The 22,244-nt window shown below is 39.1% G+C and overlaps 2 protein-coding genes across 4 annotated transcripts; both read left to right on the top strand.

The window, feature by feature from the left end:
* The first annotated feature begins 204 nt into the window (after positions 1-204).
* On the top strand, positions 205-12,630 carry LOC140923040 (TBC1 domain family member 22B-like). 3 transcript variants are annotated; one of them, XM_073373097.1, is made up of 13 exons: positions 1,524-1,834; positions 1,912-1,986; positions 4,632-4,906; positions 5,478-5,654; positions 5,734-5,804; positions 6,273-6,401; positions 6,483-6,548; positions 7,756-7,870; positions 8,107-8,213; positions 8,443-8,518; positions 9,228-9,355; positions 10,047-10,142; positions 11,110-12,630. In XM_073373097.1, the coding sequence occupies exons 1-13, from the start codon at positions 1,674-1,676 to the stop codon at positions 11,242-11,244; spliced, it is 1,611 nt and encodes a 536-aa protein (XP_073229198.1). In that variant the 5' UTR covers positions 1,524-1,673; the 3' UTR covers positions 11,245-12,630. The 3 variants fall into 3 exon arrangements, with proteins under 3 accessions (XP_073229197.1, XP_073229196.1, XP_073229198.1); XM_073373095.1 differs by having other exon boundaries at positions 1,521-1,834; positions 6,273-6,548; XM_073373096.1 differs by lacking the exons at positions 1,524-1,834; positions 1,912-1,986 and adding an exon at positions 205-452 and having other exon boundaries at positions 6,273-6,548.
* Positions 12,631-15,669: 3,039 nt separating this feature from the next.
* LOC140923300 (neuropeptide Y receptor type 2-like) lies at positions 15,670-20,225 on the top strand. Its single transcript, XM_073373394.1, has one exon. The coding sequence runs from the start codon at positions 16,659-16,661 to the stop codon at positions 18,300-18,302; it is 1,644 nt and encodes a 547-aa protein (XP_073229495.1). The 5' UTR covers positions 15,670-16,658; the 3' UTR covers positions 18,303-20,225.
* The last annotated feature ends 2,019 nt before the right edge of the window (positions 20,226-22,244 follow it).

The raw sequence follows: 22,244 nt of genomic DNA on the forward strand, positions 1-22,244 counted from the left end.
GCAAAAAGAGGCTCTTCCCAACGCTTTCTTTCCTTTTCTACCCGCTCTCCGAATTGCACAGAGATGCCTCTGTGGAGCAAAAAGCGTGCCACGTAATTTATTTGCGCGGGATGTGTTTGTTTGAAAATGCGCCGGAAGTTTGTAAAAGGTGTCAGGTGACGAGACAATACGAGAATTGTGTCACGCCAGATTTGTTTCCACACGCTTTCGTATTACCTATTTACAGTGATTGTAAATGTCTAGCTCATATTTACGATATACAGATCCTTTTTGGCGGATTAATCTTATGCATAGATGAACAGGGACTTGACTGAATCCACCAGCCTTTCATCTAACACTTCAGAGACCAACAGCCGCTCGCTTTTGTTCGCGAAATTCTTATGCCCACTGTCGGCCATCGGAAATGACTTCGCCAGCCAAGACGAAGAAGTTTCTCTGTTGTCAGGATTCAGGTAAATTTTCTCCGATTGATGTCTTATTGTACTTATGGTTGGTTAGATAAAATTCTTTTGCATCTGACGCAGCTAACAAATTATTAATCGGCTCGAAAATTTGCCTAATAGATAATTTTTAGTATTTCAGATTTCAAACCTTGATCTTTGTGACAAGAGAATAAGCCTTTGAAAATTTTAAAATACTTGTTCTCAGTGATTAAACGCTATTCTACATTTCACATTCAGGTATCGATATATAAAAAGCTAAACTCTTTATACTGCGATGTATTTCAGTGTTCAATTTCTTCTACTCTAGATCTGTATTAAATAGAAATGCCGATGGAACATCATTACAGTGTAATAGCAACACGCCAGCTTGCGTGGCGTACTCGCTCACGCGCGCGACTTGGGAAAGACATGGAGATTAGCGGCTACAAAATCAGTGTAATGAAAAAGTCATAATTTATTTCAATTATACGTTGGTGATTTTAGTAGAAATTAGGGCGAGAGCGTACAGGTGATTTTTCTTTTTCCGGTAAGTGACCTGTGTCCTCAGAAAGGGCAGCTGAAGAAGAAAAAGTCCAGAGGGCATTTAATTTTAAAATTAATTCCGAGTCGACAGCAACGCCTTAAATTTCTATGCAAGGAACTACAAAAAAACAAAGAGCATTAAACTTTTATTCGAACACTGGCAGTTTTGCATACTCCAAAAAAGGTTTCACTGTGCATTGAATAACGATCAGCAGTAGTAAAAATAGCCAAAGAAAGTCAGTATAAAAGAGAAGGTTGTACAGTGCAAAAACCAAGAGAACATTTTTTTTCCCTTCAGTATATCTTTGTTTTGTCCATATGTTGACAATAGTTTTATAGTGTTACAAATCAAATCAAAGTTTGGTTTCCAAACGGTTCCCGTAGACAAAATACTCATAGATATTGTGAATATATTAGTTATACGAGACATGCATGTGGAAAGGAAAGATGTTGTGGCAGGAATATATACATGTATGTTCTTGCTACACTGCGATGGGTCACAACTTACTTCCGGTATTAAAGGCCTGCAAACAGCACTTGCTAGCGGATACACTCATAAAGGTTGATCCTGTTCATTCGTCCATATTGGATCGAAGACAAAATATCATCAGGAAATTGGTCTTGTTCGCGATCTTGATTTCTTTGTGCGAAAAAATGTAATCTTCGTTTAATCAAAGATGGGCCGATAAAGCAGCTTTGTCAAAAAATATGAGCGAAGCTGCTAAAGAGCGCGTCATAGCGCTGGGGACACAATTCAACACAATTGAACACGAAGTTCCCAGTCTTGAGGATTCTCCCGTAGTGACGTTTGAAACTGGCAGCCCAAAAAAGTCCTTTTGGAAGAGGAACACAAGTAAATTGCCTGGAAGGTATTGTCGTTTTTTATTTGAGAGGCATCGGCAATTTTTGAAGCCCTTGTGTTGACTTAAATGTGCTTTTTAAACAGTATTAAACCCGCACATGGCGGACAAGATTTACTCTCTTCTTCAACAAGTGTTTCCGCAGTTCATGGGCAAACAAGGTTAGTTAAGTGTTTACGTTTCAGGTCAAAGTAGGAGTAAAGTAATATTTCTAGCGAGTTTTAGATCGCGATGGCAAAAAGAGAGAGATTACAGATTTTTGTACTCGTGTTATATTGTCGCTGAGAAAGCGAGTTTCTTGTTTACTTGAAATTTATTGGTTTTCGGCGAATCAGCACTTAAGTATTTGAGCTTAATACTTGTTTTGATTTTGATGATGAATGCTAAAAGATAACAGTAAAATGTACATAGCAATGCGTAAAATTGTTCTTAGAAGATCAGACAATGACAATTTGATGAGTTCTATTGTTAAAAGTTGTTGCGATGTACTTCAATTTATTAACTGAAAGGCTTATTGACTATTAAATGATACCAAACGTTCCTGTAGAGCGAATAGAGAGAAAAAATCGTATCTCGTAACCTTCCAACTAATAATAACGCTGTTTATAACTAACTGTAAAAATGAATAATATTTGAAAAATATTCCTTTAAATACATTTCATAATTCTACTGTTTCCGTCATCAATGATATTTTTCTAGAGGAAAATATTTAAAATATGATTTTTGTGATATTTAAGCTTAATTTTTTTCCAGTTAGTCTTCTTTATGTTAAAAGATCTGTGTATGATCACGAGGATATGTCCTTGTTGCTTTTAAATGAATTTTAAGAATTATGATAGTGTAATGATAATTACAAGGAAAAAAATAAGAGACAGGGAAACCACAAGAATATTCTTAAGGCTTGTAGCAATGCATCCTGTCTGTTATGTACAGAAATTTTTCTTTTTCATTTTGACCAAGAAACAAGACAATGACATTGAATGACACACTCAGATATTTTACACAATATTACTTTGCTTAGCTTTTTGCATTTGTAGTTACTGAACAACATGTCAAAAAAATTTCTTTTGAAGGATGATAAACAAGGAGAGGGGGTTATTAGGTGTAACTACAAGGAGTGTGTATGGACTGGTTGATTTTTATGAGTTAAGAGGGGTTGGGGGTGGCGGGGGGGTTGAGCGGAGGCACCTTATAATCTGCTTTCACTACTGCTATGGCCTTGATATACTTTTTGTACTTGCTGGCTTGTAGCCAGTGAAAGTGTCAATGACCATGTAAATAAGTCCGTTAGTCCTGTCCTATTGACCTTGTAGGACATGGCATTAACATGTAACTTTCAGAGCAAAGGTACTGGGTTGGATACCTGCTATTTCCCTTTTTTCCTATGAATTTCTAACAATAAAAGTCTTTTTTTCTTTTTTTAAGCCCAACAATTGAACATTTTAATCAAAACTGTCACTTTAAATCTGTAAACATTCGACTTAAATGTCAAAAATTTGCATAAATTCAAAACAACTGGCATTTTTAAAATTTCGTCTTATGGTAATTCCAATATGACGTGCTTAATCTTGGCAAGAAATTTCTTGCCAACTCAATAGTCCCCGAACTGTATCTGTAAAAGTTAAAACTTTGCCTGTGGTTGCCTGACCAACCTTACGTGATAAAAGACCTGTGTCATGCTTTTGAAAAAGTGCACATGTTGATTAGAAGTTGCTACACAATTTTACTGCCGCAACAAGTGATTTTGTTTTGCAGACATTTTTTTTTTTTTTTCGGGGCAGAGGTACCAGGTTTGATACCCAGCACCATCCTTTTTTTCTCATTTTTATGGTTATCGTAGAACAGACTATTCTTTGCCTCATATCCTCTCAGAGGACTACATAAACAGCCTGTGATGATCGGTGAAGTGATGATATTGACAAACAGTGTTGTTATAACAGAAATAAAACTGATAGATGGCATGCTCAGTTTTCAATGTGACGAACCTAAAGTCAGTTCCTCTTTATAATTAAAAAGAAAAAGAAGAAGTGTTATTGTGAAAATTCAAGGTTTTAATACATCTCATTAACAATGTAAGTGTGCAAGGTAAAATAAGGATTGAATAGACCTTTTTTACCTAGACGGTGGCCATATTGAATTAATTCAATTTAAGAAGTATTATAGGATGCCCAGGGGGTATGAGCACATTTCGTTTGTGTAAGATTGTAATGGGAAAACAGATCCTTGTGCCGTGTTTGGATGTAATAATGATCCCCTTTTGCTAGTTTAGTATTAGAAATATGGTTTTTCACTGTATATTTCTCGTGAAAAAGGTGATCATTATTACATCCAAACATGGCACAAGGATCTTTTTTTTCCCATTACAATCTTGTTCTAAGAAAACTTTACGAAAAAATATCCTGAAAAGCGCTTGAAAATATAAACGAAATGTGCTCATGCCCCCTGGGCATCCTATAATACTCTTTAAATCGAATTAATTCAATATGGCTGCCGTATTGGTAAAAAGGTCTATTAAACTATTCGGTAAGTAGTTCTCTTTTTTTTTTTGGGGGGGGGGGGGGTGGGGTGGGGGGAATATCCTGAAATTAAATGCTGGAATTCTGTTTCAAAATTTAAGAGGGTATATATAGGGTGGAGGGCTGTTGGGTACCCTATTGAAAAAACCTGCCTTCACCAGTGCTGATACAGTTACTGTGATAATAGAGAAAAGTGAAACCACCCCTTTGTTACCATAGTGAGCATTATGAAATAATTTACTTGTTTATCCTGAGCTTAATCTGCCTTCATAACATTTTTATTGTTTCAGCGTTCATGGTAAGGTAAAACCTAAACCCCTAAGTTTCCAGGAATTTAACAACGAAACAAGTGATGCCTGGGGTGAAGATGACGATGATGCCATTAAGGTGGATCCCGAGGAGAAAAAGAATGTACTGTCCCAGTCTCTTGTCCGTACAATCAGTGGGGGTGATGTCAGGGAAAGCATTCCTACTAATGTGGCCAAGGAAACAAAAAAGCTTCCAGAACAGTTAGTCAAAAGAGAAGAAAACAAAACGTCAAGACCTTCTCCACTAAGTTTACTAAGTAAGAAGCATAGATTCTTCCTTGATCATTGACGCATCTGAGTCTTCTTTACTTTTTTTGAATAGTCAGGGTGGTCATTAGGCGTCAGAGATTGGAGAATTCTCTGTTTACTACACAGAATTCTCCAGCTAACATGCGATAGCCTATGACTGTTTTTTATTCAGACATGGTGCTTCTTTCACACTATTCTCCTGTAACGCTACACGTTTCTCCCAGGCCACTAGAATTCTTAATTAAAACCCTGAATAGTTTATAAGTGATGTAAAAGATTAAAGTCAGCCCCCTCCACGATGGACATCTTTGGAGAAAATCATGACTAAAGTTTATAACCAATATCCAAATGTACATTATGATAGTTTGATTAAATTTTTTTACTAGTCTTGTTATGAGTTATTAATGAGTTTGGAAATAGTTATGGTAGACCCAACAACATTGAACAATTCAAACTTTCCACCATTGAAATGCGACTGCTCACCTTTGCAAATCACATTGAATGAAAGTGGATCTCAGTGTCAGTATCGGGCCTTCATACTTCATACTCAAAATCACTGTATGCTTATTTATTTTTCAGCACGGCACAAGAATCAGTCATCTTCAAAATCATCAGCTCACTCCCCACCACCTCCCCCTGTGCAGCCGCCTAAGCCCCCGTCTCCCATTAGAGCAGTGAAACTGGAATTTCAAGATCAAGAAATCCATAAACTTGAAAAATTTGGCAAGCTTCTGGCTGGTCCCAACACCGATCTAGGCAAGAATATAATATTTTTACATACTGTCACAATAATGTTATTAGTAACTGTTGTTGATCTTGGCTTTTACATTTTCAGAGGCCATAAGGAAATTGAGTTGGTCAGGTATTCCAGTCACTGTACGCCCAACAACTTGGCAGCTACTTTGTGTAAGTTTGTTGAATTGTAATTGCCTCCTATGTTGCTATATATTATATGGTCTCTTCAGCAAAGCAACTCTCGCAGACTGTTCCAGGAGTCTCTAAGATACGGCACAAATCTCCCTTCCCACATACAGGTTACCAACTTTCCTAAATAAAATTCAATTTTCTGCTTCTCTGTGCTTTAGGTTGGAATTAACCCCTTTGTTATAAAAATTCATAGTACCAATGGTTTCTGTGGCAGTTTTGCACATATTTTATCAGTGACAAGACAATTTTGTCAAAAAAGTGGTGTGTACTTCAAGCACATGTAAGACTTCAGATGTCCTGAGCCATGCCCATTGGGCCTGAGTCGATTTGTGTTTTAAAAATGTGGTTGCGTGATTGATGTTGGCAGTACTGCAAAAGAGAATCGTCAGTTTTTTAGATCTCCAGAGGTTAACATCTCTAATTTTTATTTCAATACTATATCATTAGGGCTATTTACCAGCAAATATTGACAGAAGGCAGTCAACATTGGATCGAAAGCGTGATGAGTACCACAACTTTGTCAAACAGTATTATCCTACAAGATATGAAGATACATATCATGACACATTTAGACAGGTATTATTCAAGATTATTTTGTTCTATCCTCATTTTAATTGTGAAAAATATCAAATTTTGTTGCTTGTTTATTGTCAACAGATTCATATTGATATTCCAAGGACAAATCCTCTCATACCACTTTTTCAGCAACCCTTAGTACAAGAGGTAAGGATATTTTCTTTGTAAAATAGTAAAAACATCCTTACTATTTATCTTGCACTATGTTTAATTGGTCATTTGCATGATGACGTCTTTTAACTACTAAGACCAGAATTCATTTGTTTTTAAATTTTGTAATTCCAGTGAGGTTTAAATAGCAAAAGCCCAAATTTGCACAAGAAAGCAAAACCCTGAAGGATTCTGGTGGTAATAATAAAATTGCACCATCATGCAAAGGGCCTTAATTATGTGCGGTAATAATCTTTACACATTATGATTATTATTGATAAAGTAAATACAGGACTGTTCAAAAGTAAGTTGACAGTCCGTTTCAATTCTTGACTCTTTATTGAATTACTTTATTGAATTCGCCACAGTGACTCAACACGGTGACAAAGGATGAAACAGGACTAATGTCCCAATAAAATATTGATATCAACCCCTTCATCACCCATCCAGCCCATTAAAGGTTTTACCACACCACCAGGGTCTATGCCCCCTACCCTTTATGAACAGCAGTGTGGGTTCTTTTATGTGCCACAAGAGTCAGAACAGTGAAAGAGCTGTGAGGCGGGTCCTACGGTTTTTCGTCCTTATCTGAGAAGACTAGAATGTCTAACCATTTGTAGATGTCACAACAAAGGCAGCACATTCTTCTCAGTTATTTAAGACCCTGGGTGTTGGTTCAGCCATGGTTTGAACCCGCGACCTCCAGCTCAGCAGAACGGTGCTTAGCCAGTTGAGCTAACCGGGCAACTCGATTCTTGCATGGCCATGAAAATGGCATGTAAGGCATTCATATGCAGTGTACAATACAAATAAGAAAAAATAAACAGCAATCAATTAAGAGACTTTGCCTAGTGTTCTGTAATGATTTACCAGTATACAGTAAGTGGAGATTGAGAGTTGTAGTAGAATAACATGGCAGTTGAATACTATTACCCCTCACCTCTCATGTGCTCACCTCTCTTGGCTTGTGCATGAGTATTGTGTAAAAACAGCAACTTCACATATGTATGCACAGGAAACCCAAATGAGTGTAGGAGTGTACTTTCTTGACTACATGCACAGTCTTAACATAATCTTGTTTGTTTGCCATTTACAATGCCTACTAATAGTTTGCTTGATTTGTTCAAAAAAGGGGTTTCTTTCTAAACAGGAGCTTTAGTGTAAGAGTTGCCTAAAAGTGCATACCACTTCTGTTGCTTTATAGATATTTGAGAGAATTTTGTACATCTGGGCTATCCGCCATCCTGCCAGTGGTTATGTCCAAGGAATCAATGACCTGGTCACGCCCTTTTTTGTGGTGTTTTTGTCTGCGTATGTAGGTATGTCTATACTCATGTAGCACGAGATACCGTATTGCTTCATGAATGCTTTGAGTCACAAATGTCACTCAGCTCAAACCCCCATTTGCAACCTGTTCACATGTGACCACTTATCCAAAATACCAAAATCACTTTCTCAGTCAAGTACTCCATTTGGAAATTTGCTTCCCTGAATGGATTGGAAATAAACATTACTGTACATTACGTTTTATTGATTTATTTTATGTATTTTCTAGATGGTGATTTAGAGAACCACGATGTCAGCCAGTTACCTAAAGAAACTCTAGATGTTATAGAGGCTGACAGCTTTTGGTGTATGAGCAAACTTTTAGATGGTATACAGGTATGTAACGCCACTTAAACATTTACAGCATTCCTGTCCATGACACTAATTGGCTCTCCAGGTCGAGGTTATGCAGTTTCTTGTCCTGTTTCCTAGAAAAAATTTTCTCAGTTCATTTTAGAAGTTCATGCCGGCAGATTTTCTCCGTGCAGACTTTTTGAAAATACTAATCTTCTTTTAGGTGCGATATTTTGCCACTAAATTTGGATTGTCTTCTTTTCTGTTACAGGATAATTACACATTCGCACAGCCAGGAATTCAAATGAAAGTAAATGCTCTTAGAGAGCTGATTCAGAGAATTGACGGTGAGCAAGTTGGATCATTAATATTCAAAGTTGCTCCAGTTGTGCAGGAACCACCCACAAGGCTTAAAATTTACATTAATTTTATTTGGTGAAAAAAAGTCTTGGATGCAGACTGGCTTACTTTAAATGTTGTCAAGTTTTACCCAGATTTTGTTGACCTAAAATGATAAAACGGTTGCCAGAAAATAGAAACAAGGGCACGTTGTGCAGTTGTACATGAAGGAATTGAAATAATTCGAAAGGCTGCCGACCATTGGTGAATAATTTGGAGGTGCTCGTGGTCTCTCAAGGCCTAATACCCGGACATCTTACTAGGATTAAAAGGGACCGATCATTAAAGACGATAATAGTTTTTGTGTTGTGAAAGGAAAAATTGGAAGCTCAAGCGACGACGACGATGACGGCAGCAAGGACGACAGAAGAGCAATAGGTTTAGATTAGCAAAACAACAACTTTGCCATTGTTGCACGACTGCGACGTGAAAATACCTAATTTCACGTTTTGCGGAGGACGCTTCGATACATTTCCGAGAATTCCACTCCATAGAATTACATGTTTTTGTACGCTAATATTTGTTGAAGTGAATGAGGTGGAATAAACTCGATAAAATTTGAAGCAGCGCGAATTCACTTTTTAAGTGACGTTCCTGTAGCCGTGGCCGTCGTTGTTGCTTAAGCTAAACTCCTTACGACTTCTTCTTCCTTTGCAGAACCACTCAATGCTCATCTTGAAAAAAATAACGTGGAGTACCTGCAATTTGCCTTCCGGTGGATGAACAATTTGTTAATGCGAGAAATGCCGCTCAGATCTACAATACGACTCTGGGATACGTACTTGGTTTGTACCGTGGTTTCTTTTGGATGTTAAAATTACTTTCGTAAATGCTTTGGTTTTTCATTGTTCGCTTTGTGATTGGCCTAAAAATCACGCGCCTTTTTCTCGACCAATCAGATGTAAAACCGTAACAAATTGTGACGTGCTCACACCACACATGTTTTCCCGCATGGCAGCAGCTACATGTACATGTATTGTTTCGACATGCGATTGGTTCATTTAAATGCTTGGGTATTATTGATCGGCCATAATGGTAACTCGGTGTTTGGATGGTTTTGCGTCACAAAGACGTATGTATACACACGAATGAACCGATCAGAATTTCACGCAAATTTAAGTACCTGCTACCAAGCACACCGTATGAAAATTAGTTTTCAACTCACTTCTGATTGGTTAAGAAAATAGGGCGATGCAGTTTGACACTCAACAAAAGCAGCAACCCGAGTGACACTTAAACTGAAAAATTATCTTCACTGCTTTGTTGAAATGATTCTGTAATTAAGAGGAACACTTTTTTACATTGATAAACATTAATAACTCCTGAATTGCGTAAAAGGGAAGAAGAAAACTTGCTAAGCATGGTTGGGCCTTGTATTTAATCATAGACAATGGGAACGCATGCAAAATCATTTCTTTACCTTGTTTCTCTTGATTTTGTAGGGCAAAAAGTAATTTTTTTGTTTCATTTTACCAGTCTGTAGAAAATGGATTTGCGTCTTTTCATCTGTATGTTTGTGCGGCGTTCCTGAAGAATTTTTCTCAAGAAATTATACAGGAAAATGATTTTCAGGTTTGTTTGTTTGCTCGTTTGTTTGTTTTTTTCACTTGTTCGCATTTTGTACATGTCACGTTGCAAGACGTCTTTTTCTCGATTGTAAATTATGTCTGCTGTAGTCATACTCATACGACGGCAACGTGCTGAAAATGGGGAAATGCTCCCACGACTAAGCGCAAATTTACGGACAGTTTTTGATAATTACTTCTGGTGCCCCGTGGGCTAAAGCTGTTACAAGAACGGAAAACTATATTTCGCCTTGAATTTTGCCCTCAGCTTTTGGCTGTTCACCGTACATTAACCCTGTTTTTCCGTGTGATTGTCGAGGTTGATTGCCCAAAAGAGTACAAATAAAGCGAAGGTTCAGAGTTTGGGGATGACAGATATAACGGAATAAATAGGTTCCTACTCCCCCCCTCCTTTGGCGGGGGGGAAGGAGGTACTCCCTCATATGGCCTATACGGGGATGTGCCGCTGAACAGGGTATGGTTTTTGACCTATCCTAAACAAGGTGTATCATTTCGCGCGAGTCTGTTCTAAACCTAAGGGTATATAATTTCGTGCGAGTGACAGTCTGCCCTAGTTATAAAGAGGGTATGGCCTGCACGATCGATTTGATTTGCTACGTGAAATTTGTTTGTACTCCAAACACACAAACGCAATGGCTATAAAACAAGACGGCGTGCATTTTACTCCTTGTCCTAAAAAGGGTCATAAAATTGAGGGTGTTGTCTTAAACAGGGTATGTAATTTGGAATTTTTTTCCTAAACAGGGTCAGGGTTTCAAAGCTTCAGCGACTCACCTTTACCCAAATACTGATCGAGTACCCCTCCCCCCTGGGTTTTCCCGATCCTCTCACCAAGAACATAACATCCCAGCTCTCAAACTCGGTAACTCGGTGATCGACCTCAAAAATCGCCTGGGACTTTAAATACGCAAAGTCATAGTTGATCTTATACTTCATTCCCTGTCTTTCACTAGGGGTTAATGCTGTTACTACAGAATTTACCAACAAGCAACTGGGATGACCAGCAAATCAGTCTCTTGCTAGCGGAGGCTTACAGACTTGAGTACATGTTTAAAGACGCTCCGAAGCATTTACAGCACGTCTCATGAATGAATCAGTCTATTATATAATATAAATGCAGGAAACACGTTCATTTAAGTTCGTTCTCCGCTTGCGTGACAAGCGACATGAGTAAGCGCAGCGCTTCATTTTGGTGTAACAGTAGTTCTCGCTCAATGCAAGAGAAATACGCATGCGCAGTAACGTTGCACACTTGCTCTTTTGATAGTGGTTCTCGCAAATGATGAATGAGAGAAACAAGTGTCCGTGAGGGTTAACGTTCACGCGAATTGTTTCTCGTTTGCGCCTGAGCTTGTCACGCAGGTGCGAAGGATGTAGCTGTGTTCGTTCACAGTCGATCTCGTTACCAAAAGCCGCTCCTTTCAACGAACCGAAAGTCTGTCTTGAAGCCCTTTCAGTCGGTATCATGTGTTTGAACAAATCAATTGGTAATACCAATAGGCTACTCACAATAGGCTGAAAAAATCAGCTGGTGGTTGAAGCTTGTAAAAATACATTCTTTGAAGGAAACAGTTCGTACTGGGGCGAATCAACCTACTTCTGGTTACGATGTGTCAGTCTGAGAGGAAACTGTGTAGTTAACAACTTTAAAAGTATTCTTTCAAAGTATAAATTCAAACCTTGGTTTCTCATACACGTATTGACCAATCAGACGAAAGGCAGAACATCACGTGATATTTTAAGACCACGTCAGACGTGGTGCTTTCGTCATGAGTGAAAAAGGATATAATAAAGTAACCTAGTTTGTCGTCGCAGTTACAAAGGACTTGTGGGATTAAGGCTTTTTCTGTATATATTTCTTTAGAATAAGAGAATACTTAAGGTACTTCAAAAGGTCTCTTGTCGTTCTTCAGGATCATATAACAGAGAGTGCGTGGAAATCTCTTGGCTCGATTTCCGCCGTCTCCCGGGTCAGGTCTTTGATCCTCCCCGAGGAGAGAGGGGGATGAGTGCGGGCTCATTTTCCCGAGCAGCGGCTGGTAATCGAGCCTAGGAAATCTCCTGTGAGAAAACAGAGGGGTGGAACATTGGACGAGGGATAAGTACCACAATTGTTTACATAGAGCATGTGAACGCGTATGATGTGAAAAAAAATGTATTTTTGTAAACAGCACAAATGACTTTAAAATTTTAATCCTGTTATAGACTCCCTAGGTGGCTTCAAAATTGACGGTATTCCATGTTCTTCCGCGGATAATCCTTCGACTTGAATTCTATTATGTACATGAAAACTATGGAACTCGTGTATAATTTAAATCGCCTGTGGCGAACACGGAGCGCGTAACAGATGGACAGAGTTTTTTTTGAAATTCTTCTTTTAGGTTCCAAATATGTCAAATAGGTTTTTATTTAACCACTGTATGAAAAGAAATCTGGTCAAATTGTAGTGACACATTAAAAAGCAAATTCCTTAAGTCCGTATATTTGATTTGAGGTCTGTGCAACTCCTAATTCCCTGGTTGTCCTGTGCCTTCGCCAGACGTAATTTTCTTGTGGCAGGTGTGGCCCGGAATTTTTGCTCGCTTTACGTATTCAACGTTTTTCAACTCTCCATTTTGCGGGTGAAGCAACGCTTGGGACCAGGCTTTTGGGATAAAATGTCAGGCAATGATTACGCTGGAATTTCTTTTGTTTATCTTGGTAGATGACTGCGAGCAGTCTCTCACTTTTCTTTTGTGTCACAGCAAGAGATCGGGAGCACGCGTGAGGGGCGAGCGGCAAATAAAGCCCCATAATTTCACTCTTTCGCTCGCCGAGCGTAGCTCTGAGGAAAGAACAATGAAAAACGACCGCCCACGGTCTATAGTTCTTATAAGGCATAATATAATTCGAGACGAGGGAAGTAGGTCAACTTAGATTAACAGGAAAATCCATATTTTGATAACCTAAGCCGAAAACTTGAAATATGTTTGATCATGCCGAGAGAGGTCTCTCACCGTTGATGCTAAATTCGGAGTCAGCTTAACGCTGCTTTAAATCCCTTGAGTGTCTCATAAATAAAAGTTAAAAAAAAAAATCCCAAACTGAAATTTGTATGAGACTGACGATTACGTGCTGGAGTGACAAATTTTACCCACTTATTCGAACGTTAGACCCACATTTTATATCTAGGTGTCGGACAGGATTGACAACCGACTATGCATGGGTCTTGGAGAATTAAGAAGATTTATACCTATAACACAAATTTAACATGAGACTCGTGCCAGTAATTACTTTACTGACAAGTAATCTCTGACCCAAACATCACGAAATCGCGAGTTGCACATCCTTTAAATTTATCTCACACTCATATTGCTCGGTATCCTCTAAGGAAGAGAGAGCAAATTAAAAAATGTTGTAAATCTCAACCGGTCCATACATAGCCCTCTGAGACAAACAGTGCCCACGGAAAGAGGCCTCGATTTACCCTTGTATATTTATGGGTTATAAAGCCTTTCTGAGCCATGAAAAGCGACTTGGAACGGCTTAAACTAATGCCTACATCATGATCCCTGGCTTTTTAGTAATAAAATCGCTTCTTTTTCATGCAGCACAATCTGGCACTTACTCAAGTTTGCGAAACCAAGGGGTGATCATCCAGACACTTCAAGTCTGTGTACCCTGTACGTCAAATTTTAGGTTTGATTTCTGGAGGCTTTGAATACCAAATTATTCTAGGTTGGGCAAGAGCCCATCAGTAGTAGCCATCCCAGTGCGGGTACTCCGTTACCAGGCTTTAAAAGGGGGAATGATGGCTAACTCAAGCAAAAATTGTGTAGAACAATGACTAGAAACTGTGCCGCACCTACAATACAACATTCCACCTCTATTAGTGGATGTGTGCCTTCAGCCACCCTAGGTCACTCTGGAACTTTTAAAAGTCTTAAAGACTCACATTATTCAGCGCTAACGTACGAGAGCAATGTTAACATCCGAATGAAACTTTCATCATTTGCGTCGCCGGCCTTAGCGCCCGCAAAGTGCTTCCCATATTTCCTAGTATATTTGGAGATGTGATAGAATTAATCATCTGATAAACTGGGCGGTTTCGGTTGGTTTTTTGAAAGAGTAAGGCTAATGCCACTTAGACGACCAAACTAAATACAGCTGCAGTCTTTTTTAAGACCTCTTGAAGTCCGCTCCCTCGAGCTGGTGATATTTGCCGGAATGCTAAAAGTCACGCCTACATCTCAATTTTTTAGAACATTTTTTCCTATCATGTAATAAATTAAAGGATTTTTATTACTGTACTTGTAAGCTCTTTCGGATCAATTGGAGTTTATGGGAAACTGCCCACCTACCCCTCCCCTAACCCAACATTTTGCCCTTATTGGAGAAGTAAGTGTTAATGTTGACTTAGGGGAGGGGTAGGTGAGCAGTTTCCCAGAAACCTAAGTTATCGATCAGCTCTTTCGGCAAGGAGACACTGAACACACTGAACAAAATAACACTTTATCCGGAATACGTATTAAATGAACACGTATAAAGTCTGATTTTTTCACTGCCCAAAAAGTATTATACGTTTCTGGGAAACTGCCCACCTACCCCTCTCCTAAGCCAAAATTTTGCCCTAAGTGAGAACTTAGTGTTAAATGCATATAATTCAGTATGTTTTTATCATATGTAGGGAAAAACAACAACAAAAACAAGCAAAATACGTTACTTAAATCAAGGGAGGATGTTTGTGATTGTTTCCTCTGCTTCATGACAAGTAAGCTTTTCTTCTGTTTTTCAACTTCCCCCGCAGTTTATTACACTCCGTACTCATTGAAAAGGTGCCATTTGTTTGTACAGTTTTCAGTTTGTATTGAGACCTCTTTTTCTAATGCTATGTTTACTTAGTACCCTCTTTCTTCAAATTAAACCTAAATCATTTCCGCCCGTGCTGTTTTTTATGAGTTTTGTTTGCTTCTGACGACGGGATTCGCTTCCGTCACCGGGCAAAAAAATCCTAAGATCTAAATTGGCTCTAAAAATTCGTGAATAAACTGTATCAATCTATCTATCTACCATTTATTTGCCTCCATCATCAATAATTGATGATGTTTGTAATTATATTCTAAAGCCGTATTCAAACAATGGCAACCAGAGGTTTAAAGGACCGACCGGATAAAGCTTCCAATCTATGGCAAAGTGAAACACATTACGTAACTTACGTAAGGCCATTGAAAAAAGTAGCCGAAAAGGTTTCTTTTTCTTTTTGGTTTGTTCAACGTCCTGCGCAAGGGCTACAAAGGTCAGCTTTCTTTCAGTTGTCACAGTTTATGGCTTTATTTTATCCAGACCCAAGAAGCTGAAAACCACAAAACAGCACCTCCCAGTTGAGTACGCAGTGTGCGTAGAACGCTTGAGGGCATTTTTTAAAATAGCCCACACATGAGTATGGGGCGGAATAACTAAACGCTCCTTTCCGTTACCAGTCACGACTCTGACTCTACCGTTAATGTAACCAACTAAAAGGGAGCTGGAACTATGAGAAAGCGTGCGACTTAACAAGATGTAATAAACTCTGCATTAACTTATACCTTAGTTAACCTTTCTAGATGGGATTATCTGTAAGGAAATCATATGTTGCAGGGCACAACAGTGTCTCCGTGACAGCTTATAACTCCCCAACAAATTATCTCTGGCTTATTTACCCAGGTAGGCGTGTCCCTATTCACTTGCCGTGCATGTTCACGTAATAACATGGTTTCGAAGAGTCAAGATATTTTTTCCATTTTATAATACCAAATTCATCCTTCCGAAGGCTTTATAGGCCGGCAATACATGTGAAGACGACGAAAGCTTACGATGATGATTCGTTGGACGTTCGGCTAGCGGAGGCAAAGCGAAGTCTTAACACAGCTGATTTGATTTGACCCGAATTTGACGCTTATTGAAGTAATTATCTTACTCAGAAGACCCATACCTCCAACTTTGCATAAATTTGATAGCAGTGCGGATGAATCTTATGACTCTCTAGCGAGTTCTGCCGAGAAAAACCTTCAGCTGAACGCTATTCGTTAGTCCTGTGACCTTTACAATAACATTCATTTCCCAAGCTATTAACTTTGTTATATGTTTACTTTATCCTTGTTTGCTCAAGGAATGAGAATGCCGAAAATTTCTCGTCTTTTGTCTGGATGAGTGCGCACAGAGATGTTATCAGCCTTTTTTGTCAACTCGACTCCGCGGATATCAGATGCTTCCTGCAGAGCTTTTTCCTTATTTGCTCCCAGCTTTCGAGTCAAGATTAGCAAGAAAGTAGGAATCTCTTGGGCTTACCGTGGTACCGTTAAGCCTTAATATTTGCAGAAAAGGACGTGGTGGCCTTTAACGTATTCAAGCAACGTATCCGGCATTTTATCGCTTTCAGTGATACTTTCACGGCTGTTCCGCGAGTTATCTGATAAACTTAGATCTGTTATTCACCCGCTTGGAAATCAAGGTTAGTTTCTGTTGTCCTCTTTCGCCTTCTGAAATGTCTAACGTGTCGGAAAACGCCACAGGCGTTTCTACGCTCGCTGCAATCGAAGAACACCGAACTTCGTCAACTCCCGCGGTTCAAGTGGATTTGCGCGTTGCAAGATACTGTGTTTTTGGGCCAATATTTCTGTTTAGCGTGACTGGCAACACTTTGGTTATATTGACTGTGTTGATCTTACGGAAAATGAGAACCGTGCCTATGATCTTCGTCGCCAACTTGGCAGCCTGCGATCTCACTACGACCATATCAAGCATAGCATTTGATCTGCCGGCGGTTGAGCTTGGTTTTTGGCCTTATGGTGGGGTTCTGTGCAAGATTATCTGGCCGCTAGCTACGTTCTCCACTAACGCAGCTGCTTTAACTCTTGTGGCAATATCGATCGATCGCTTCGTCTCTATCATCTGTCCTCTTAATCTGAGGTACCGCATAACGAGAGGCAAGTGTCTGAAAATGATCCTGGCAATTTACTGCATTTCAGCATTAGCCGTAACACCTTACTCGGTGATTTTGACGTACAATGCTTCGGATTTACCCACCTGCGACGAAAACTGGCCCAAGGGATACTATTTGGCTAAAATTTACACGGTATTTTTATTTGCGCTGCAGTACGGACTTCCACTCATCGTCATGTCTGTGATTTACACGCGCATTGGTCTAAAACTCTGCAAAAACTCTAGCAAAGCTGCGGCACTAAGCACGGGCCGTGGCGAAAGATCACGAACTTCAACCAACTCTGGTAAACTGTATCACAGTGCTTCAGACGCCGCGGAGTATGCACTTCAGAAACGCAAGCGCCAGAATGAAAAAACTGCAAAAATGTTTCTGTTTGTGGTTGTGATCTTTTTAGTGTTTATGATGCCACATCAGTTGCTTTGGTTAAGCCACGATTTCTCCTCGCACAGCCAAACTTTTATAGACTATGAAGAACTGATATGGGCTTTCACTTATGCAAATTCTGTACTAAACCCCATCATTTATGGTGTGTGTAACGGCAACTTTCGAAGAGGTTGTCTGGCGATTGTTAAGTGCCAGTGCAGTAAGGCCAGCCAGAGAAGGCAGGCAAGAAAACAGAGGACAGAATCCTTCGGCGTTAAGCCAAAGCAAAAGCGATTGAGGTCAGATTCGACATTTAGAAGCACGACCACAATGGACTCTGTGACTAGTGCATTGCTAAAAGAAACCAAAGACAACAGAGACCAGCATTTACGGAAGGAAGTTTTAAATAAAAAGGTTACTGCAAATGGATTTAAAAACTCTGCGCCGAGTTTAAGTAACGGAAGTGCCCCCAGAACAGTGATAAGGGACGAGCAAGCATTCAATGAATCGGCAGTAAGTGACATAAATGCGAATTGTTTTGCTGTGGAAAGGCCAATGCAGCACAACTCTGCAAAACCGAGTTGTCGAAAATCTCTTTACGAAAATACCTCTAGAAAGGGTGTATTTAACCTGCCACTTGAAACAAAATATGACACGTCTTACTGGCTTAGCGAAACAGAAGCTCTTCTAAACAGGCTCTGTCAAGAACTAGACGTCGACACGACAGGAGAGAAAGGGGCGCGTTTTTCGCCGCAACGAGATACTTCGCAAGGTCGAGAAAAGTACGCTTACGGGTGTAATGAAAGAGAGACTATACTCTAACCTCACGAAAGATAAGTCGATCTATGATTTTTATATTTGCTAAATGAGCGTTTTTGGTCCACTAAAATAAGCATGGTGTAGGCGGGTACCGTGTGTTAGGGAGTATGGCGATTATCACTTTTGAGAACATGTCGACGCTGTGATTAACCCTTAACCCATGCTTGAAAAAAAAACCCTGCAACTCTAAAGTTCGTCTTTTATTTGTTTTAGGCCAGTATCACTCTAAGTATTAAATACAGGAAACAAGGAACGTTTACTCGTGTAAAGACGAAATGAACCGCAAGAAATACAGACACCTCCTAAGTTTTGTCTGACGAAAGGCCACAGGCGGTCGTTTCACGCAGACATAAATCAACTTCGGTAACAGGAAAGCGTAGAGTACAATAGCTTTTATTTAAAATAAATCTCGCGGGGAGGATTTCGTCCGCGTACTGGAAATATAAACAAGTATCGCTTATACCACATTACAAACGTACAGAACATTAAAAGAAAAGTATTCGGAGGCTTTGACATGAAATCTTAAGTCCTCCAACTAAACAGAATCATTTTGTACAGCAAAAAAAGGCACCTAGGCATTAGCATTTCTGCTCAGCACTACTGCTCAGTTGCCTCATTTAAGATAGTAGCTAGAAGTACGATAGAACAGCCTCGTACAGCGTACCGTATTGGCAAGGTCGTGCTTATAACAGGGATCTTTTATGTCGCGCGGGATGTGTTTTAATTAATAGGTTTTTTATTGGCAGTATATACGAATTGTGGCGAATACATATAATTGACTTATTTTGTTTGCTCACGAAAAACACGTCTTTTGAGTCGACAGATTTTAATTTGAACGAACTGTTCCGTGCTCTCGTTTTGCCTTCTTCAATTTTTCTCCCACTACTCAATAGCACGGTCTCAGCAGTGAAAGTCTTAGCCGAGCCGGGATCCAGCAAAAAAAAAAAAAAATTATATGTGTTGAAGATATTTAATACCAAATTACGGGTCTTGCTTTCAAAACATACTTAATCAATTCAAAATTGTCTTAAAAGGTTTTAATTAAGCAGAGAACCCTGCCAACTTATTTAATATCTACCTCGATAAGAGTCTTAAAATTGATTAAAAGTCATGATTTCAATTTCAAATATATTTGACTAATTAAAGTTCTTTGAAAGAGGCTATCTGTTACCACTGTCAAGAAACTAATGGAAGAACTTCTAGATGTGTTGATAGGATTGTGTAGTTCATCTCCGTCAGTTTAATTTAGACCCTTTAAAGAAGCCTTCCGAACTTTAATTAAAATAGAATCAAATGTTAAGTAAATTTCGCCAGCCCAGTGTACAATTTTCTTTAGACACAGAGTTTTCGTTCATAAAATAAACATTTTAATATAATAGACATAAACAAGATTGTTCTTGGGAAAGAAAAATCAATAAATAGAGTAAATAAAGCCAAGAAATAATTACGAATTGAACAAAGCTCTTTCACAATTTATACATTATAGCTGGCGTCCATTCTCTCTTGCTAGCGTTGAGGTCAAGGACCTGTGTCTGATAGTTCATTCTTTACAATATGAAAAGAAGTGCATTACAAGCAAAATAAACTTGAAAAGAGTCAAATCTTGGCGTCTCCCTGGGGCCTCAGTAAAAAGCTATTGTTTTATTTTTTACAAGGACAGAATTAAAAACCAAGAAGTGTTATTTCAAGGCGTTTGAAATGTTGCGGGGCGTCTTGTAGATTGAAAACGTTCTGATAAATGTGATAAAAGACGTCAGCGAAAACATATGTTTGGAGTATGTTTAACTTATCACTGGCGACATTTATATAAAAACTGCACTGAGGAAATCAACCAAATCCGGTTGAAAATTGCTGCGTTATTTGCTTAAAATATCTGCTCAGACGTAAGAACAAACTGAAGAAAGTTGACTCTTTTTTGCCCTTGTTTGGAAAGCCGGCCTGCTTGTAGTCTGTAATGTCCCACGTCTTCACCCCTCAAACCCGTTACGGGATGTAGACGTATGACATTTCCTACTAGCCTGCTCGCTTGTCCGTGCGAGCGTACCAGTGGGCCGCCGCGCGCGTTTTCATTCGATTAAAATATCTGAATTTTTTTTTATATGATTATACAGGCCTACAAACAGTGCTTAAACATGCCTTCAAGCTCAGGTCAAATGTTAGAAACATATGCAATTTATTTCGTGGATTGGTACCTTTTTTTTCTGCTATTAATTGTCTTGTGGTTTCAGTGCTAAGTATTGGGGCCCCACCTTTTAAGATAAGATGCTATTCATTTCCTGTTTGTTTCTAGAATTTAAATAACGTCATTCAGCGCAGAAAAGAAAGACACAGCCAATATAAAGAATGAGATACTGATAAGATAACATTTGTAGTCATTTACACCTGGCTCACTGAATAAAAATGACGAAAATGACTTAGCTACCCTCCCTTTTATCAGCCGCGCCGAAAGCCAGACTCCTCGGTATCTAAAAATAATGAAAGGTATCTTCATGTTTAAAGGTGCGGGCGATATTTCTTTTTTTTTTCCTTTTTGTATTGTAATTATCCCCCTTTTCGCTCACATTGCTCTTTGTCTTACTCTCGTCTTGCACTCAGCCGTCTTGTTCATCATCGGCTGTCCGATGCAGGCCGAGAAAACAGGAGAAAAGTGCACCCCGGTGTCGTGTTTCGCCGAACCGCCACCGTAATTGAGGTTACGTGCTGCTAACATCGTTCGCAAATCTCGAAAAGCATAAGGTGGCCCATTAACCGAGTTTCTTTCTAAGACAATTTCTTTTTTAGTGAGTGGCGTGTCCATTAATTAGGCAATAGCCAAGGAGTTGGCTTAAGCGTTAGAAGTATTTATTCAGAACTTTTACGTATACATAGCCAAGTTCCCCGAATTGTTGGGAGCTCAAGTAAGTCTTCGAGTGCTATATATTTGATTTAGAAAAGGCTTTTAAAGTGGACCGTTCCTGTATACGGCAGCTGGCCTCTTTCACTTTCTGTGCCACCGAAAATATCCTTCAATTTTGATGAAAAATGATGACATTGGATGCCCGACTCAAGCTTCTCCGTTAATGAACGAGATTTTTTAGTATTTTTGTTCCCTCATCGCAGCTCAGTGTAAACTGCAAGGGTTGCGGAATACACCCTTTGTCGGAAATGTTATCTTCAGCTAAGCTGTCTTTGGTACCAGTTTATAAAACGGAAGAAAATTGTTTTTCCACTGAATTATCTAAGTAATTAAAAACGTATACTCTCTTATAGCCTTTACAATGAAGAAAAAACATGAGCAACATAAACAGGCGATACAACCTCAAGACTGGTAGATCAACAAATAAAATAGACTATTTTTTCGTTCTAAGTGATCTCTAGCTCATGAGACAACCTTCATTAAACGAAACGGGGATTACATCGATCCAGGAAACCAAACAAGGATGACTCAAATCATGATGTCGCTCATATCCGACCACATCACACCTTAAATGGTTTCTTCAGCAATTTTCCGCAATCTTTTCAGTCTTTTATCACTTTGGGCCATTGTTGACATGGTTGAGGGAGGAGTTGATACTGAATTGGACCGGACTGAAATCTCAGTCTTCAACGTTTCATTTCCGACTACCCTCATTTCCCAGCTCGGCGTCTGGGAGATGGAATAGTATCTAAAACTGGAATTCCCACAACGTGAAAAAAAAAAAACATGAAACATTAATTGTGGATTCTTGGCTAACATGTAACAACATGTAGTTTGAAATGCTGTTCTGTAAAAATCCCTGAGTAAAACTTAGATCAAGTTTTTGGACTCTCCGCTCTTGTCTGGTATCATGATACAAACGCTAGAGGAATTATCCCGACTAGGTATCGAAATCCAGTATCAATTAACGTACTAAAATCTTCAAACATTCGTCTTTCATTGTAACGTACGTACGTAATCAGCTAGTTGGACATTTAGGATGTTCACAA

The sequence above is a fragment of the Porites lutea genome, chromosome 13, assembly GCF_958299795.1.
Source record: "Porites lutea chromosome 13, jaPorLute2.1, whole genome shotgun sequence".
NCBI lineage: Eukaryota > Metazoa > Cnidaria > Anthozoa > Scleractinia > Poritidae > Porites > Porites lutea.

What these genes read in the sequence shown, in the direction of transcription:
- LOC140923300 (XM_073373394.1), top strand. Translation starts at nt 16,659, where the DNA reads ATGTCTAACGTGTCGGAAAACGCCACAGGCGTTTCTACGCTCGCTGCA.
- LOC140923040 (XM_073373095.1), top strand. Translation starts at nt 1,674, where the DNA reads ATGAGCGAAGCTGCTAAAGAGCGCGTCATAGCGCTGGGGACACAATTC. An exon ending in TTCTCCACTAAGTTTACTAA is followed by an intron (nt 4,907 to 5,477) that starts GTAAGAAGCATA and finishes TTTATTTTTCAG; the next exon opens with CACGGCACAAGAATCAGTCA. An exon ending in AGCAACCCTTAGTACAAGAG is followed by an intron (nt 6,549 to 7,755) that starts GTAAGGATATTT and finishes GTTGCTTTATAG; the next exon opens with ATATTTGAGAGAATTTTGTA.